We start from the raw sequence: 18742 nt of genomic DNA, 5'->3' as shown, positions 1-18742 counted from the left end.
CCGAGCAAGACAGAGGCGGTAAGGAAAATGGAAGAGCCGAAAAATGTGAGCGAGCTGAGGAGCTTTCTAGGCATGGTCAACCAGCTGGGGAAGTTCATACCGCAGCTAGCAGAGCGAGACAAGCCACTTCGAGACCTGCTCTCTAAAAAAAACTGCTGGCTGTGGGGCATCGATCAGGCCAGAGCCTTCCAAGATCTGAAAGACTCTCTGATATCTTCACCAGTGCTAGCCGTGTATGACACAAACAGAGAAACCAAGGTCTCAGCAGATGCATCATCATACCAGTAGCGTGGCGTGGGGAAAAAATTAGGGGAAGCCAATAATACGTCCTTTCTTTTGGGGTGGGGGGGGTGTGGTGGTCAATGTAATAACGTAACCAGATGAGTGATTACAGCGCCCGGTATCATTTTACACACATTTGTATCATACAGATGCAGGACTTACAAACGCCTGTTATCTGACCGACAGGTCCGCACGCACTCTCCAGCCAAAACTCTAATAAGCATTCATTCACAAACTAAATCAGGAGACCTTTAACGTTTTACGTCCGGTTCACTCTTTTGTTCCTCGGGCATTGGCCTGTCATCAGATTGTATTTGTTGTTGCTGCTGCAGCGGAAGTTTAGTACAATTATTTTTGATTAAATACTCCGAATCTCCACCCTCCATAATTGCACTTGCTTCAGTTGCTTGCTACTTTCTAACGGCGGTGAGAGTGGTGCAGTGACGCTATCTATCTTCTATCGATTAGATTTATGATTCGAAAATTATACAAGTAGGGTAGACATGTGGAAATTATCCGACTGAACAAAACGTGCATTTACCTAACAGGCTCGTTTTCCACTGACCTTTTTTCGAGCTATCCTATGGAGAAATCCCATTGCTATTTTGTCGAGGGAAACCGAGCGCAGCTTACTTACGCTTTTTGGGAAGCGTCACTGCACCACTAAGTTGATGCGATTTGATTGGATTGTGAGGCAAGGGAAGCCAGCCGCCTCTGGCTTCCCTTGGCATGGCCCTGACCAATCACAGGTTGGCAGGGGCATGACGTGAACCTCATCTGATTGGTCAATCCCTCCATTTTTTTTCCCCAAGGGAAGCAAATTTCGGCTGGCCTCCTCTCGCAACAGAGAGTGCAATCTACTGTTTCACCATAACATCTAGAGGGGCGCTGTTTCACTCTTTGTAAAATACTCAATGAGAATGGGGGAGAGACGGACCGGCAGCAACACACAAGAAAGAATTTCCGAAACTAAACAAAGTGTTTTTATTTATTTATTAAAATTATAACTACAATCCGAAAAAACAGGGGAAGCCTGGCTTCCCTTGGCCTCCAGGAGAAAACGCCACTGCATCATACGGCTTGGGGAGTGTGCTTCTGCAGAAATGGGAAGAGGATTGGAGACCGGTAGCCTATATGTCACGTTCTCTCACACAGACGGAGCAGAGATACGCACAGGTAGAAAAGGAAGCTTTAGGCTTAACCTGGACTTGTGAAAGGTTTCGCAACTTTCTCATCGGTAGACACTTTGAGCTGGAAACGGATCATAAACCTCCACTGAGTCTCCTGGGGTCTCAGGCATTGGATGCGCTTCCCCCACGGATTCAACGTTTCCGGATGCGCATGATGCGTTATTCCTACTCAATCACACATGTGCCAGGGAAAAGCCTGTGGACGGCTGATACACTGTCACGTGCACCTGTGAAAAAAGACTCCACACCAGATGAAAAAGAGTTCCTCGAGAGCAGAAATATCTATGTGGACATGATTATCGATAGTTTGCCAGCAAGCACGGCTTACCTGGAAGAGCTAAAAGAGCAGTTGGCAAAGGACTGTGTGTGCGGAAGAGTGATGCAGCTGTGTGAAGAGAAATGGCCAGCACACAGCAACAGCGAACCAGCCATAAAGTTATATTGGGCGGAACAAGCGTTCTTAACTGTAAAGGACGGACTACTGTTAAAAGGGGACAGACTCGTCATCCCCGCAACAATGAGAAATGATGTGCTCGCCAGACTACATGAAGGTCACCAAGGAGTGGTGAAGTGTAGGGAGCGTGCCCGACAGTCTGTATGGTGGCCAGGGCTAAGTCAGCAGCTGAATGAGTTATAAAGTAGTGAGAGGGGGAAAAAAGCGTGTGAAATGGCAAGTGTGGCGTGAGGCGTGTGAAGAGGTTAAATTGCGTGACTCTCACTCTCAAAGGGTGAGACTTGGCAGATCTGTGTGTGAATGACAAGCATTAACAATAACAAAATATAGCTAATTCTCTTGCAGATTGTCTCATTTGGTTATGAATGTAACATTTATATAGGGGAACTAAACTGTTAGCAGTAACTTGGTATGCATGTATTTCATGTTAGCTTAGCTTCTTAGCCTGAGCTAGCTCTGTTTACTTCCAGTTCGGAGGCAGCAGGTCCCGCCGTGACGGGGAAGATTTGGTATCAGATATGAAAAAAAAAACTGACCGCTTGAGAGTTTTGCGTGTCCATGTTCAGTACAGACTTGTTAACCGTACTCCAAGTAGTATGTTGAACACAGACTTGCAAACAAAATACACCAAATTGGTCAGTTACAGTTGAAGGTACAGATACAACATAATGAATATTGGCTAGAAAGAAGCTTGGGATCATAGACTATATATATAAATGGACGTAGTGTCCGTGACGTCAACCATAGGATTCTGCAGAGTTGCCGAGAAGCCCTTAGTAGGCGGAGTCGGCCACTAACGGCTTGACAGCGACGTCAGAGTCTAAACCCGCCTGCTCCAAATAAGGGCAAAGAGGCAGAGGCGGAGCCGAGGAAGGACATGCTGCCTCCGAACTGGAAGTAAACAGAGCTAGCTTAGGCTAAGAATGTTAGCTAAGCTAACATGAAATACATGCATACCAAGTTACTGCTAACAGTGTAGTTCCCCTATATAAATGTTACATTCATAATCAAATGAGACAATCTGCAAGAGAATTAGCTATATTTTGTTATTCTTAATGCTTGTCATTCACACGCTAAGAAAAGACGGACTCCACCGCCCGGACCTAACGGATCCACAGTGGGCTAGCTCCGGGACGCCGGCTGAAGCTAGCCCCCTGCGGCTCCGTTAGCTCCGGCGGCCACCACTGGGATAATTGGGTCCCCTATTAACATTTGCTCCCGTTTAGCATAAACTAAAATGTATATGTATGTATAAAGGGTTACGTCCTTAGCTGGCTAATAAGTAACAAGCTAAGCTACCAAGCACACAAACACCTGCGAACGGGACATGTATAATATTATCATTTTAGACTTCTTGGAAGTTCTGTTTGTACATTCAAGCGCACAGCACAACATTTTAATTGTCTGGTATTTGTAACAATATTCCCTAAAAGGAACAATCACCATGAACACGGCTAAAGCTAAAGGGTCAAGTACAGTAACTACAACTAACGTTGTAGCCTCTATGGTTGTAGCCTAGCAGAGTGGACAAGTTGCTGTTAGCTGACAGTGAGGCATGTAAATGTCCATCAAAGTGACCACGCCCTAATTTATTCAAAAGCTTTAAGGCTTAATATTAATTAAACAGATGAGTTGAGAAAAGATTCACCCCCCCAATCCATATTCATGAAGGGGGGATCTAACTATACAGGGAATAAGGTTTTTTGAACCACGATGTAAACATGTTTATTTCTGCTGTAAAGTTGGGCATTTTAACATGGGGGTCTATGGAAATTGCTTCCTTCTGCAGACTGCTCCTACTGGCCACTAGATGAACTGCAGTTTGAGGCACTTCCGTATTAGCGTCCCGGAACTTCCCCAGAGTTTGCCGCTTGGCTGAGAACTGCGCACAAGCTGAGCTCATAAGCCGAGGCTCTCGGCGCGAGGCCCCCTGCGCAATGTGAGGTCCCGTGCAGGCTGCATGATCGGCCTGTAGGGAGGGACGTCCCTGCATTTAGGCCTACCAGCCCATTCCCCAGAAACAAACATTTGAGGCCAGGGCAGGCTGTTGTTGATAGCCTACATGTGGCTATCAACAACACATGAGTGGTAGTGTATGTCCGTGCGGGTGTGAGCGCATCAGCGTGCGCTTTTGTTTGGGGCGATGGGGGGGGGGGGGGGGGTAAAACAATATTTGCACCGGGGCCAATCACAACCTTGTTACGCCACTGGGGGGGGGGGGGGGGGGGCAATGGCCCCTTGGCCCCCCTGCTTGGCATGGGAGGGCGGACAGTACGTGGTACTTTATACTATATATAACCTATTTATTGTTAAATTACGCCCTAACACAAGTGTTCTTAATGCACAAGAGAAACAAGGTGTTCAAACAAACAAACTAAAATATGACATAAAACAGCAGAAAATACTCATGATACCCTAGAATCCTGTTTACTGTAAGTAGCCTACAGTAAAAGCACTTAGTTATAATTAAGTACACAAATGACATTACCCATCTCTTAAGAGAGCTAAAGGTGACCTGTGCAGCAACACATTTCAATAAATATTTTTTAATACTAAGAGCCACTAGATTGTGCTGCTGTAATGGAATATGTATGCAAGGAGAATAAAAACATACCATGTGGTCCAGCTGGAGTTTCATCTGCCTCCTGATCCATGCCTCTGTCCCTCTTTCTGACACTTAATATTTATTCCTCACATTTCTTCTTCTTCACTAATGTCTTCATCTCCTCCTGGCTTTCTCCTGCTCTGACCCTCCTGGCCTCTTCAGTAGGCTACTCTCTTTTCCTTTTCCTCTTTCTGTTCGTCCTGATCACTTCTCATAAATGTCTTTTTTTTATCACTCCAGCTACTCTCTTTTCCCACATTTATCATTGAAATAACTTATTAGCGATGTAGTTAAATAAACAGACATGCTTTCTAACCATCCACTGTTTCTGGCTTTGGTGGATTCACAATGACTGTCTGCGCAGCTCGAACGCAACAACGAAACCAAAACTAAAGTATTTCCTTTGGTTTCGTTTTCAAATAAATGACCTGACTGCAGAAAGATGCAGTCTAAGATCACAGCGGTTGGTGAGTGCTTATTTTATATCAGTTTAAAGCGGGTTTTATTGAACTATGAAATGAACAGACACGGTCATGTTTAATGCAGAACTAAAAGCGATGCAGCTGCAGAATAAAGACTCGGTGATGCTCGTTACCTTAAATGACCTTAGCTATAATACATTTCAGGTCAGGCTGGAGGTAAAAGTTCACATTCCCTCAATACTTCATACGACTTTATATTCAAACTTAAGGCATTAAACGATGTATTACCTTGCAAAACAGAAGTTATGTGTATTTATAAATAATATATATATTATTAAAAACGCATTAATAAAAACAGGCATTCAAAATAGCTGCGCCATTGTAACTTATTGACTAATGTATATTCTTAATTGATATTTCCCGTAATAAGTTTAACAGAAGGCAAGGCAAGGCAAGGCCATTTTATTTATGTAGCCTAGCCCCTTTCAGCAAGCGACAATTCAAAGTGCTTTACAAAATAAAAACAAAATACATTTAAGAATAAATACAGCATAAACACATTATTAAATGGCATTTAAAAACAGGCCTCAAAAAGCAAAGATAATGAAATAAATAAATAAACACAGCAGGTACAGAATACATGAATAAAAGGCATACTGCAGTGTGAGTATGAACAGCTCAATTAAAAGCAGCGGCAAAGAGATATGTTTTTAGTCTGGATTTGAAAATAGGGAGTATTTCAGCGGACGTGCACGATCCGGGAAGTTTGTTCCAGATTGTCGGAGCATAATAGCTAAAAGCTGCTTTTCCATGTTTAGTTCTTATTCTCGGAACAGAGAGCAGACCCGACCCAGAAGACCTGAGACTCGTGGATGGTTCATAGTTACGCAGGAGATCGTTTATATACCTCGGTCCTAAGCCATTTAGTGATTTAAAAACTAGCTATAGTATTTTAAAATCAATTATTTGGTCGACTGGAAGCCAGTGTAAAGACTTCAGAACCGGACTGATGTGAGCCACTCTTTAAGTGTTTGTGAGGACTCGAGCAGCAGCGTTCTGAACCAGCTGCAGCTTTCTGATGGATTTTGTTGTGAGCCCTGTGAATACACTATTGCAGTAGTCAAGTCTACTGAAGATGAAAGCATGGACACGCTTTTCTAAGTCCTGTTGTGACATTAGTTTTTAAATCCTATATATGTTCTTCAGGTGGTAGTATGCAGACCTAATAGCCTAACTGTTGTAATGTGACTGTTAAAATTCAGGTCTGAGTCCATCACTACACCTAGATTTCTAGCTTTATGAGTTACTGTGTAGTCTGCCGACTGAAGCTCTGCGATTACTTTTACAGAACTCTTTTATAATAGCATTTACAAGTATCTTATGATATGATATAAATTGATACATTGCATGTGAAAAACAACCAGAACACGTGCGTGTCACGTTGTAAATAATTCAGATATTACAAATGAAAGTAAACATCTCCATTAACTAATTGAAAGAGGCGTAATCAATAAGGTGTTTTATCTTTCTTACCCCGGATTTGTTCTTATTTGTTTTTACTTTTTTAAAAACGTGTGCTTTCCGTTAGTCTACTCTTTCATTTGGTCTTACTCTGCACTGTTCCTTGTGCTGAAACAATATAAATGTACCGGCTGTGGGAAGAAATTATGGATCTCTGCTTCCTATCAAGAAATGTGTCATTTTTGATTGGAAATGGAACACTGTAAATAGTAATATATTTACTATTATTACTTCCCTTCTTGCAATTTGCCAACAGTGGCCCTCTGTGTTATGATAATGATGTTTGTTGGTCAAGAAAAGAGTTGGTAGAAGTACTCAGATCTTGTACTTGAGTAAAAGTAGAATTACAAGAGTGTAGGAATACTCTGATACAAGTAAAAGTCCTGCATTCAAAATGTTATTCAAGTAAAAGTACAAAAGTATGTTTGCATCAAAATATACTTAAAGTACCAAAAGTAAAAGTACTCACTATGTAGATTGGTTCATTTCAGAATAATACATATATTATATGTATTGATTATAATTATGGATGCATTAATGTGTTTATGACAGCTGGTAATGGTGCAGCTAGCTTTAATTGCTATATACTGTAAGTTAGCTTGCAAATTTACTCCAGGTGTAACTAAAGTCTGATTTTAAGTTTTGATTATATTTCACATCATTAATCCAAATCTGTAAAGTAACTACAAGGTACTTGATAAATCAAAGCAGTGGAGTAAAAGTATGCAATTTACCTCTGAATTGTAGAGTACAAGTACAAAGTAGCAGATAATTGAAATACTCAAGTAAAGTACAAGTATCTCAAAATTGTACTTAGTGCTTGAATAAATGTACTTAGTTGCTTCCCATCTCTGGTCAATAGTGTCATTCTGTAGCAATACAAGGGTTTGAAGTGAGAATGTTTACATTCTCTTTACTAATATCATAGTCCCATTAGTTTTATTAGAGGGTTATTTAGTTTTGTTGCATATTCTTCCTCAATCAAAGGTGGCTTCAGTTCAGATTGTGCGTGAATTTACAAATGTGGGATTGTGTTCATGTTTGCCTCGTTTTTTCATTAGCTGATGGAGTCTGACCATGGATGAGGAGGTTGATCCTGACAACGAAAACGTGAACTCTGTCTTGGCTCAGGAATCCTCAGAACTGCTCCGAATAATTAGTGGTCAGACATCTGCGGTAATAAAGAAGTTGTGCGAAATGACGCCAAGTGAGGGACGTTGGGACGTGGTCCTGGGCCCCGGCAGCTCCTCGGCAACACACCACATCGAAGCCATGTTGAAGTACTATATTAGGGCCAAAGCTGCAGATTGCTGCAACTTCCTTCAGAGCGTGTGTATCTTGTGCGAGAACATCCCTATGCACCTGGAGTCGAGGCTCATGTCAGTGGCTGGAAATGCAAATAGTAAGTATGAAAAAATGCAATGTGCGTGCCTCCTCAGTCACGTAGTGTCGAAAACTCACTTCAGTGGTCAACTGACTAATGAGCATGACATTTAAACAAACATTGAAGTTAATAGGAAATACCACATAAATTAATTATTCCAATATGTTATTTCCATGGCTTAGAAAAGTTCATTCCATCTGAGAGGACAGAAACTTCTCTTTTTCAAAACCAGAAGACAAAGATGTTAACCTGAAGCTGCTTTTTGATGACCAACATAATGCTTTTCCTTATTATACCAAAATTAGTTTCATTATATTGTAGGTTTATCCATTTTAAGCAGAACTTATTTCACTACTGCCCAATGAATTGACCTTGGAGCAGTTCCACAATTTACACGACATGGGTAGTGTAAAATAATAATAATCTAAAGTTTAGTAAAGGGTAATTCAACAGCAATGATACAGGGCATGATTTATGGCTACATTTCTCTCTCTGGTTTGACAAGGAAGTGTGTAATGGAAAGCACCTATCATTTCGGCATTTATGGGGTGTGGCCAGACACCACAGTGCTGCCGTTTGAAATGTATGTGTTTGGTAACACATTGTTCCATTAAAAATTTGTTTTTTGGTTGATTGCTGTTAGGGGCACACATACAGAAGTATATTTTAGATTTAACAGTCATAGTCCTTTTTTTACGTTTAAGTATGTGGATATGAGATCACCTGATTATTTTATTAAAGGCTTATGTAAATACTTATATTTGTTTTTTAACTACATTTAAACAATGTTTGACTGCTCAATTGATACAGGTGCTGTTTTTGTGTATTTTCTTATTGTGCACACAACTATAGCAGCTCCCGAAATAAAATGTGGCCTACCTGGAAGATTGATCAAATACAATGTTAGGCACCAGTGGTCTGTATTGAGATGAAAATAGTTTTTTAATGTCTTCCCTCTTGTTTCATAATCACTATCTGATTTGCAGTGAAGCGCCCCAAAGCACAAATAGCATTGACAAACTCAATAGGAAAAGTGAAAGCTAAAGAGGGGAGACGCAGCAGAGATCACCATTAGTTTAGTAAATGTTTTGACTTTTGTTTCACTTTAGAAATTCCCTGCATTCCCTTTGATTTTCTATTTCAATGTCTTGATGAATTGAAGCACTAGTCTTTTTTGTAATGCTCCAGTATTCTCCAGGATTTGTTCTGTACTATATGTTTGTTTTGTTTTTTTCTGCATTGTAGATGATTGTGAAAATTCCAGTCCTAGTGTAACGGATGGCAAGACATCTTCGCCGCTTTCAGAGAAGCAGCTCATCAAACGCCCACGGATTGGTAGTACATACACACAACGCGTCAACTTTGTTATATTGCAGCTACAAATTAACTTTGCACCTGGTTAAAGTTAATTGATTTATTAAAACTGGATACAGCCATGTTGCTAATATGTGATATGGTAGTACTTTAATGTTAAAAAAAAAGTTTGTCTTTTTACTTACTATAAAAGGTCATTATATTCTTTTTATACTGTGAACCTTTTAAAGGGTTCATTTGTGAGTGTTCTTCATAGCTGACTGAAGCACTTTTTATGTGTTTGACCTTTCAATGTAAAGTACATGGGTAGGCTGGCAGGGCCAAAAAAATACAGAATAAATCACAGATGTCATCGCACCAGAAAATGGTGAGCAACTCTCCTTCCATTTAAAATATTGTATCCAGTTTCCACAATACATCCAACTAAAAGTGTCTTTGAGTTTTCTCCTTGCATCTGCGCATATGTAACATTATGTCCTTGATGCCTTGACATGAAGCTCTCGCATTTCCTTGACAGAATTATTAGTGTCAACATCAAGATGTAAACATAACATTTGAAATGAGAAGAATGAGATGTTTCCAATCCACAGTAATATGCAAATGTAAAGGGGTTACTGGCATCGTAACTCTGTTTCCTTTACTAAGTATTATATTACCAATGACAGCCGGTTCTCGAGTTCAGATGTCCTGAACCAAAACAAGCTTACTTGACTAAGAGCAACCATATCTGTTAATGTCCAGCACCTGAATTATTAATTTAGAATTTTATATTAACAATAATATTTTTACATTTGAATAATACTATCAGAAATATACATTTTATTTAAAGTCGCTCAAAGTCACTTTACATCTCATAACATCTCTCTTTAGATATATAATATAATGTGCAATAAGCAACAAAGCACAAGTAATACAGTCAAACATAATTTAGATCAACAATAAAATATGCAATTATTAACAGAACGTGATAACTTGCACAAAAGATTTATCCCGTTTCACTTACTGTTACTATTTACACATTTGAATCTTGAGTGTTACATAATAACTTTGTTTTTGCAAATGAACAGAAATGTTTCTTTGAACCTGCTATTACAAGTACTAAATATTGTCATTGCAACTTTTGCAACGTATCCAGGAGAACAATTCTGCCCTCTACACATTTTATAATGTTTGATTCCCACAGATCACTGGGAACGGTACATTGCTGCAGTGATGCGGTTACTGCAGCGAAGGTGGGATCGACTCAGTGAGCGCCTGGTGAGGGACGTCCAGCTGGAGAGTGTGTGGGTCAGCCTGAGAACGCCAAACAGAGGGAGGGACAGACCTGATCAAACCCCTGGATCAGCAGAAAAAGGGGGAAGAACACCAGGTTAGCATGATAGCTTTCAACATGTACTTTCATGTGGTACATGTAGATGGTAGAAACAATAAATGGGTGAAAAAACAATGAACCTTTAAAGAAATTCATCATAAATACACACCATTATTCTAATCATGCATTATTGAAGTCTGCTCAACATTAACTGAAGCACATTTTCACCAAACAGAGCCCGATGGGGATTATGGCTTCATGGATTCCAGAGTGACATTGGAGACCTTCCTAAACGGATGTGCAGGGAAGGTGACAATTCTTGTCGGCCCGGCTGGATCAGGAAAAACTCTGCTGATGTCTTGTTTAGGACAGCAGTGGGCACAACGGCTAGTAAGTTTAAAACATTCATCCTTCAGAGTTTGGCAGGTAAACTGTTATTTTCTATGTACTTTGAGTGGGATTCAACTTAAGAGTCAATATTTTATCGACATATCAGTATAAATGATTGGAATTTCACAAAAAAAGACAAAGAAAGTTAAATTATAAAACCACTCACCCTTAAAACACATACCTAAAATATTTATCCATGCCTATGGAATGATTTTGGAAGCATAAAAACAAATAAGATCAGAACCAACACATGAGAAAACTAAGGATATGAAGGTAGCACCTGTAGGAAAGTTGACAGCAACATCAATCACTCACCAGATGGACGGCAGTGCTATGTTTATGGTGTTAAGGAGGCGGACAGCTTCAGGATATCTGCTGTTCTGGAACCTGGATGTTCTGGTCTTAATGCGACTTAGTCCAGCAAGTTGACACTTAAGGCAAAATGTCACCTGGAAACTATTTCTGGCACCAAGTGGTGTAAGCAAATAACCCATACTGTAGGACCAACACAAACATTTAGCAGCTACCAGTTCCACCTCAGAAGAAGCTCCAACAATTTCATACATAAGTGTCGATTTACAGGTCTTGGGAAGTACCGTATGTGTGAAAAACGTTTTATAAACCCTTTTGTTAATCCAAATGAGGGCTGGTTGAAGCTGATGCTGAACCAGTTTTTCATGTTTCCATTGCAATGGCCGGCACTTTGGCCCAAACATTTTTAACTTAAGCACCAACAATCTGTCGCCACTAGTTCTTAATGTCCATTGGGTTTGCAGGCCCTTAAAGGTTTTCCAATCCTTTATGTGCCATTAGAAACACATTCAATGGCTCCCTGTGGAGTTGTGTGGCGATCCAACTTTAATATTTGTTGGTCAGGGTTTAAATATGTGTTGTCTGGCATAAGGGTCAGCAATATATAAAAAAATGATTTTACAAGAGTACTTCAGGAATTCAGCATTGAGCATTGCACGACTTCCAACATTGTAAGGCTCATGATTGTCAAAAAAGGAGAAACTCTGCACATTTGCTTTTTGCTAGTAGAGGCTATCCTTAAAGGGAAACAGGCTGCAGCTACCTTTAAAAAACAAAACATATGCAGTACAACTCCACAAGACCTGTTACAGACTTTGGTGTGTACTGCTCTCTAACCGTTTCTTCTCTGCTTGGTTGATTCTTGCACTTTTATTTGCTTTTCTTACTGTTTTTTTTATCCTTTTTGAATCGTCAAGGCCCCAATCCCTTCATCTCACCTGTTTGTCCTGCTGGAGTTTCGTCAGCTCAACCTGCTGTCCTGCCCTCTCTCCTTGTCTGAGCTGCTATTCCGACACTACCTCCCTCTGAAAGGATGCAACGAAGCAAATGTATGCAGACACCATCAGGACTTTTCTATTTGTACATTGGAAAGTAGTACTTTAAAAATGATATTACATTTAGAATAGTATAATCATATTGTTGTCAGGTTGTTTGGCTGGGTCTGTATTAATATTCAAATATTTTGTATTGAAATCTTCCAAAAAAACAAAACCAAGAAAAAAACCAGTGTGACAGTTTACACACACATGTATTTGTCATTTGTGTGACAGTGTCACAAAAATAAATAGGGCCTTGTGTTGGTCCTGAAAGTTCCATTCATATATTTACAAAAATAACTCAAATTGAATTGAAATGACCCGTTATAAAAGAATGAATAGTTTATCTTTGAGAGCAGATAAGAAAATAAGTAGTAAGGGCAGGATAAAAGTTACCAAATAAAAGTATGTAGACTCAAGCGAGTCGTATTCAAAATTCCTCATGTTTTCTGTTTTCTGAACAGAGAGCCATTGTGGATTACCTCATCTCCAATCCAGAGCAAAGCTGTTGGGTGCTGGATGGCTATGACGAGTTTCACAGCAAAATCACCAAACAAGAGTTGCATGGAGAGCCGTTGGACGCAGACAAGTCTCTGCCTGTTTCAGACCTGGTCTCAGGGCTGTTAAATCGACAGCTTCTTCCAGGATGTACCGTGGTGGTCACCTGTCGTGCACGAAATGTCAGCGATTTGGAAGGCTTATCCGACAAAGTGGGGCATATCCTGGGGTGGGACCGCCATGAAATCAAGGAGTATGTGGACAATTTCTTTGGATTAAAAGGTGAAAACATGTTTACATTGTGATATTTGTTATTCTGCATTGCATGGCTGTAGAATGAGGAAATGGGATTCCATAGGACACCTGAAGCACACAGAAGGAAATTGTCCATTGCATAAGTTCTCACTTTCTGAAAATACTCTTGTTTTAGGCAATGGGTGGCATCTCTGGGTAGAGCGTGCAGGCACAACTTGATGCAAAATTAACTGTGGTCTCCTAGTCTGTGTCCTGATTCCTCAAAATTCCTTGTATTCGTCTGATGATTTTAACGTCCGTCCTTACCGACAAAGTTCATGATTCTCACCGTCTTTCCAATAACAACTGAAAATGACCCTACCTGATTTTGACATTTAGTTTCCCAAATGCAGCTCCTCTGTTTAATGCCTTGAGCATTTTAGGGTTGCATTAAAGGTGTGACAGGGGATTTATCAATGGATACAATTAACAGATACAATGACAAGGGGAGAACATGCATACTTGCAGCAACTGTGCATCACATGCTGAGTTATTTAGTTGGTTGATGTTATTTTGGTCACTTGATTTGGGTCCAGTAGTTATTTTGTATTGTAGACAAATACTTATTTATATAATTTTCCAAGTACCTTGAAAACATAGTAGCAGTAGAAGATGATTCCAAAAACTCTCCTTGTAATCTCAAGCACTTCTTGGCATATGAAGTCAATTTTGAATGTGTATGCTGCTTTCCAAGTTTCAGGAAATATCACCCAATGATGTTTTCATCCACCAAACACTGGAACATGCAGCAAGAACCTTTTTTGAGAGAGAGAGAGAAAATGTAGGATGTAATCCTTTCTCAGACCATTTACATGCACAAAAACATATACTGTATAACACACTACAAGAGAGAGGAAACCCCAAAAAGCATAATAGGGCCCCTTTATAGCTAGTTTTGATTTGGATAGAACTCATATAATGCAATCCCTGTGCGTTTTAAAATCAACCTTTTTCACTGACACATATTTTAAATGACTCTGGGTTACCTTTGCTCTGCTTTAAGATGGCCTGGGCTTCACCATGCTGTGTCACAAGATCATTAAACTGCATATAATAACAAGAATCATAACAGATCCATCCATCCATCCATCTTCTCCCGCTTATCCGTGGTCGGGTCGTGGGGGTAGCAGTTCCAGCAGAGAGCCCCAAACTTTCTTTTCCCTGACCACATCAACCAGTTCTGACTGGGGGATCCCAAGGCGCTCCCAGGCCAGCGAAGAGATATAATCCCTCCACCTGGTCCTAGGTCTACCCCTTGGTCTCTTCCCAGCTGGACGTGCCTGGAAGGCCTCCCTAGTGAGGCGCCCAGGTGGCATCCTAACTAGGTGCCCGAACCACCTCAACTGGCTCCTTTCGACGTGAAGGAGGAGCGGTTCAACTCCGAGTCCCTCCCGGATGACTGAACTTCTCACCTTATCCCTAAGGGAGACGCCAGCCACCATGCGGAGAAAACCCATCTCGGCCGCTTGTATCCGCGATAACAGATGCAATACAAAATAAAACTTGAGAGACAGGACTATGTCAATCAAGCCTGTTTGAAAATACTCCCGTAGTCATAAAATAGTTCTGATAAAGCATAAAAAGCAAAAACAACTATTCTATGGGTTTAAGATTACTGTGATATCTGTGGATTAGGGGGCTATTTGTGCTGATCTATCAGGCAAAGGGTCAGTGGTTTGACCCCAGCCTCTCGGATTACATGTTGAAGTGTCCTTGGGCAAGATACTTAACCCCAAACTGCTCCATTGTAAGTCACTTTGGATAAAAGTGTAAGCTAATTACATGTTATACTAATCGTTTCTTAATGTATGTCTTAACTGCATAGGTCACTCATCACACAAAGCTATCGGGCCGCAAGCAGCAGATCTTCTTCTTTCCAGCCGACACCTCGTCGCCATGTCATCTCTCCCTGGCCTCTGCAACACCTGCTGCATCTGTTTGGAGTATTTATTATTGGAAGCGAGGGAACCAAGTAAAAGAGAGATACATAGAGAAAGTGGAACTGAGGCAAGGAGAAATGTGGAAAGCAATGAAGAAAAAGAAGTGCACATTCCAGGAGGAGGAAGAGGGGAAGAGGGCAGGAGAGGAGAGAGTTATGGTCCGAGGGGAGATCAAAGAAGGAGGAATGACGACATATTGACGGATGGAACAAATGGTAGAGCCCAGCCAACTCCAACAGAAGCCCAGATACCCCCCACCCTTACCCAGATCTACCTCACTGTGCTCTGTGCATTCCTCAGCCGTGACCCTGACGCAACAGAGAGCAACGAAGGGTCAAACGCCACGTCAATTCCACAGAGGTGAACACATAGTAGAGCACTGAACATTAACGGCATTAATAACGGCGCTCCATAAATAACATTTCATTTCAATCTATTTGATTGACAAAGTTCATTCAGAGTCTGATCTCCGGTTATTAAAAGCATTTTCTAGGAAGGGAACTGGAATCCTGGGAGATTTTTTTCAACCAAATAAGCAACTGTCCAACCGAATAATCCAGAATCCAATACAATTCATAAAAATCAGCCCACCAGGGATACTAAATGGCCACTTTCTGGTTAAAACTGCAATTTTGGATCCTGAAAATGGCAGAAATTGATTCAGCATCCTCAATGACCCCCAAAACCACACCAATATTGTCCAAAAATACAGTTTTAAACTATTGTCTGCATAGGCTATAATGGTAATGAATGCAAATTAACGCTACATATTCATTTAATTAGTTAATTTCCAACCGTTGCATCTTCTCATCATCATTCATTATATAAAGTGCAGCAGATGTTTTTTTATTATTTGTGTTTTCTGTCTTTGTGCAGTGTTGTGTGCACTCTGGGTCGGCACCGATCTGAGTTGTGTGAGCTGAGCCAGCTGGCCTGGAGAGGCGTAGAGGAGAGCAGGATCCTCTTTACGAAAGAAGACATTTCACCGGAGGTTTTGGACTTTTCTATCAGGACAGGACTCTTCTCACAGGTCAGGCAATGCGTGTACAATACGTTTGATTGAGTTTTAAGGGTTTCTTCTGAAACTAGGGGGTGTATGTGTCTGTATATTTTTTGGGAGAGCATCTGTCGCCACACTTTTTTTAAACCATAATTAGGTTTGCTCAGTGTGCAACACATATAGAACACATGTTCGGGAAGCATTAAACATGCTATCACTCAACATTGGAGGGGAATTACTCATGCACTTGTATTGGGACTGAAATAAGATCCGCTTTTACCTTTAGTGATGGGGTATCTGCACTATTGTATAGTATAAACAACCACAATCAATCCCTCTGGAACAAACTTTGGGATTTTAGCCTTTGCAGACCATTATCTTGCACAAAAATCTATACAACACACTACAGAAAGAGAAAACCCCAAAAAGCATAATAGGGCCTCTTTAAAGCTACCGGTAGTTACGATTCAGGTATAGCTCATATGATGTGATTACCTGTGAACTTTGAAATCACCTTTGCACACCTTCACATGTTTTAAATTATTCTAGTTTACCTCTACCCAGCATAAAGCTGGGCTTCTAGAGGATTCTAGAGTTGTAATAGCTTTGGGGATGATGTAATCATAAAGTGTGGCTTAATATATTCAAATCCGCTTGCACATCCTCCATGAAAAGACACTTTTAAGCTCAACTTGGAACCTCTACTTTTCACATTTGAGTTGGCATGATAAATAATATTTGTGTCCATATCTTCCTGTCAGGTGGAGCTCAGACGTGAGGATGGTGGGCTTGTCAACTCCTACTGCTTCAATCATCTGACATTACAGGAGTTTATGGCAGCACTCAGAATCATGACCAGTGCTGATGTTAACGACACACAGCTTAAAAAGAGGTAGGGAACTCAATTCAGGGAAGACATGAGACACATCGCTTGTAATCAAAATGAACTACAACTGCTGTTTTTACATTGTATTACATTATCTGTTTGTTCTGCATTTACTTCCTCAGGTATTTAGATTGTGGAAAACATCACAAATCATCAGACTAAATGTATGTACAGTGTAGCCTGTATTATATAACCCAATTTCAATACCTCTTTTAAAATCTAAAATCTTTTACTAAAAATACCTCCTCTAAGCTTTGGAATTCCTTATTTGGTGAAACTCCATCTGTTGACACCACAGCACGTCAGTCCAGGGTATCCGCCCACTTGTTGCTGTATGCAACCTGTACCTTCGCTAGAAGGATCATCTTATATGAAAAAACCAAATGTCCAATTAAACATCAGAGAGCTTATATCTAAACTCAATACCCAACACCTCAGTCATTAGTGTGCCGGATGTATTATCTGAATATTTAGACCAGTTTTAGAGTACTAAAGCATTTTCTGCATGTAATCTAAGGTGCTGTTTCCACGGGAACGAAACGAGTTGTATCTGCTACTTTTCTCTTTCGTATAGCCCGTTCATTCACACAAGGCCGTAACAGAACCGTGGAAACGGACCCCTAAAACGATAACGGGTCCCAAGGTGGATAGATCTGCGGACGGAACGCTCTGGGGGGCCAAACGGCTCCGTGTATACGTCCTATACGATGATTTTCCTGATAACGATGAAGCCATAGCCCCGCCTCTCCCCACCTCTGCTGCTCACTGCTGTAGCATGGTCAGTAGCTACTGTCAGTAGGGCAACCAGGCAACCATGGCAACCATGCTCGGGTTTCTTCTTCGCTGCTTTTGGTGTATTTTGTGCAGCGCCACTTACAGGCCCGGCATATGTACTAAAGCGTCTCCAGCGGGTTGAGCGGTCTCGTGTGAAGGGACATGTTTATTATCCATAAGCCCCCCCCCCCCCTCAACCAACTTCCTTCTATTTTCATTTTTTTTTGCCTGCCCTTGTTTGTCTACCCTCCCTCATAATTTAAAACTTCTATGGGTTCAAGAAAAGCGCTATAGAAATATAATTTATTATTATTATTATTGAGCCGTATCCGTGTGAAGACTTTTTTGATATTGAATTCGGTTCGTTTGCATTTGGTTTGCGTTTGTGTTCCAGTGTAAATTTGGCCTAACACTCTTCCTGGAACATACCAGGAATAACCTTGGAACAAGATTACGCGTGTAAATTGAGTACACTATTAGATGTCTGACCTTTCGCCCCAAAAAGGAGGCAAGAAATTCACTGATGCAGGCAGAAAGTGAAAGCTCCAATTACAGTGGTAGAGACTCAGGGGTGGGTGGTGGGGGGATCACTGACATGACAGATGTCAAGTAACATACATCATGCAGCAGCAGGTTGCGTCTGCCACCCAATAAAGGTTTGTTGTTTATGGCCATATTAAAGATTATGTTTCCAATTTGTTTGTCTTTCTGCCTAACATTTTCCGGAATAGCACTGAAGTCTTCACCTTTTTTAATGAGCATTTTTCAGCACAGGATCCTAATTAGGTTGCTATTTAGTTTGTACTCCATTGGTTGGCTAGTAAAAAGCCAGTGTGAACGTAACCAGGAGCCTCATGTATAACGCCGTGCGTAGATTGACGTGGGAAGGTTGCTTACGTATTAGAAATCCGAAAAAATAGGTCCAAACATTTTCCGCCACTTTCCGATTCACCAAACATTGCGTACCTTCGAGGAAAGTGCGTATGGCACTTCCTACGCGGTTTCCCTTTATAAATCACTACCGACTCGAAATGCGGTGCAGCTTTGCGGCTTCACGTAACGCCCATATTTGCCTATAAATAGTCAAAGAAACGCCCTTTCATTCATTCATTTTGACTGACTGCTGC

At 40.9% G+C, this 18742-nt stretch overlaps 1 protein-coding gene across 3 annotated transcripts in view; it reads left to right on the top strand.

Moving 5' to 3' along the window:
- The first annotated feature begins 4559 nt into the window (after window positions 1-4559).
- Window positions 4560-18742, top strand: part of nlrc5 (NLR family, CARD domain containing 5) — a 50710-nt gene continuing 36527 nt past the window's right edge. Inside the window, exons 1-10 of one of the 3 annotated variants that reach the window (XM_079680319.1) lie at window positions 4560-4998; window positions 7536-7876; window positions 9104-9196; window positions 10356-10541; window positions 10720-10874; window positions 12104-12235; window positions 12688-13003; window positions 14841-15315; window positions 15832-15985; window positions 16717-16847. In XM_079680319.1, the coding sequence (XP_079536445.1) occupies window positions 7552-7876; window positions 9104-9196; window positions 10356-10541; window positions 10720-10874; window positions 12104-12235; window positions 12688-13003; window positions 14841-15315; window positions 15832-15985; window positions 16717-16847 (1967 nt within the window). In that variant the 5' untranslated portion in view covers window positions 4560-4998; window positions 7536-7551. The remainder of the gene's footprint in view (window positions 4999-7535; window positions 7877-9103; window positions 9197-10355; window positions 10542-10719; window positions 10875-12103; window positions 12236-12687; window positions 13004-14840; window positions 15316-15831; window positions 15986-16716; window positions 16848-18742) is intronic. The other 2 variants (XM_079680318.1, XM_079680317.1) reach the window with 2 other exon arrangements.

The sequence above is a fragment of the Notothenia rossii genome (genome assembly GCF_949606895.1).
Source record: "Notothenia rossii genome assembly, chromosome: 5".
In the NCBI taxonomy this organism is placed as follows: domain Eukaryota; kingdom Metazoa; phylum Chordata; class Actinopteri; order Perciformes; family Nototheniidae; genus Notothenia; species Notothenia rossii.
The sequence above is the reverse complement of the archived record's forward strand: the minus strand, read 5'-3'. Positions and strand labels throughout refer to the sequence as shown.